The 738-nt window shown below is 40.2% G+C and overlaps 2 protein-coding genes across 2 annotated transcripts in view; both read left to right on the forward strand.

Moving 5' to 3' along the window:
• Positions 1 to 94, forward strand: part of LOC119582198 — a 9,050-nt gene extending 8,956 nt beyond the window's left edge. The window contains exon 7 of the mRNA XM_037930432.1: positions 17 to 94. Coding sequence (XP_037786360.1) covers positions 17 to 94 — 78 coding nt within the window. The remainder of the gene's footprint in view (positions 1 to 16) is intronic.
• LOC119581720 (multiple epidermal growth factor-like domains protein 11) overlaps positions 7 to 738 on the forward strand; it is an 18,007-nt gene continuing 17,275 nt past the window's right edge. Inside the window, exon 1 of the mRNA XM_037929845.1 lies at positions 7 to 136. Coding sequence (XP_037785773.1) covers positions 111 to 136 — 26 coding nt within the window. The 5' untranslated portion in view covers positions 7 to 110. The remainder of the gene's footprint in view (positions 137 to 738) is intronic.

Genomic DNA, 738 nt, shown 5'->3' on the forward strand with positions numbered 1-738 from the left:
AGGCGTGTCTGAACAGCGGAACCTGTATTTCGCCGGACACCTGCGCGTGCAAGGAAGGTCACGTCGGCAAGCGTTGCGAGAAAGCTGTGTGTGATGGTAACCTGCCAAACATGACTAATGCTTACTTCCATCGTATGTAAGTATAATATCAAGATCGTAGAATGTACGTGCATGTCTCCTGTAGATTTCAGCCCTATCATTATTGGAGCCCAAATCAATCACTTGAAAACATATTTAAGCGTAGGATTAAGCATAAAATAACCAAATTATGGGATCCTTTCCACGAAATTCTAGATCGTGGGGCTGTGCTAATGAATGTACATGATGTAGGTTCGCCTCAATATTCTCATTATAGGTCCCTCCCACCCCCCGATTCGGCCAGAGCTGCGTACGTTAAAGAAATGCACTTTTCTTGACTTACGATATATAAAGGACACCAAACGTGAACCAAACCATGCTTTTCAAGAGCCCAGTCAAATTAGTCACGCAAAATACAACTAGAAAGGCAAACCCACGCGACATGTAAAGCAAAGGGGCGAAGCTTTAAGAATTCAAAATAATGTCATTTAAAATACTTGATGAAGGCTTCCGACAGATGACATAAATAGTCTGAAACCTTTATCAGCTGTTACAATCTTCTAACTGAGGTTTCATAAGCGTTTCTTCTCTTAGATAACTTAAAATTACTCAGATATTCTTTTTACAGAATTATATCACATAAGATGTGCCAAACAGATT

The sequence above is a fragment of the Penaeus monodon genome, chromosome 15 (genome assembly GCF_015228065.2).
Source record: "Penaeus monodon isolate SGIC_2016 chromosome 15, NSTDA_Pmon_1, whole genome shotgun sequence".
Classification (NCBI taxonomy): domain Eukaryota; kingdom Metazoa; phylum Arthropoda; class Malacostraca; order Decapoda; family Penaeidae; genus Penaeus; species Penaeus monodon.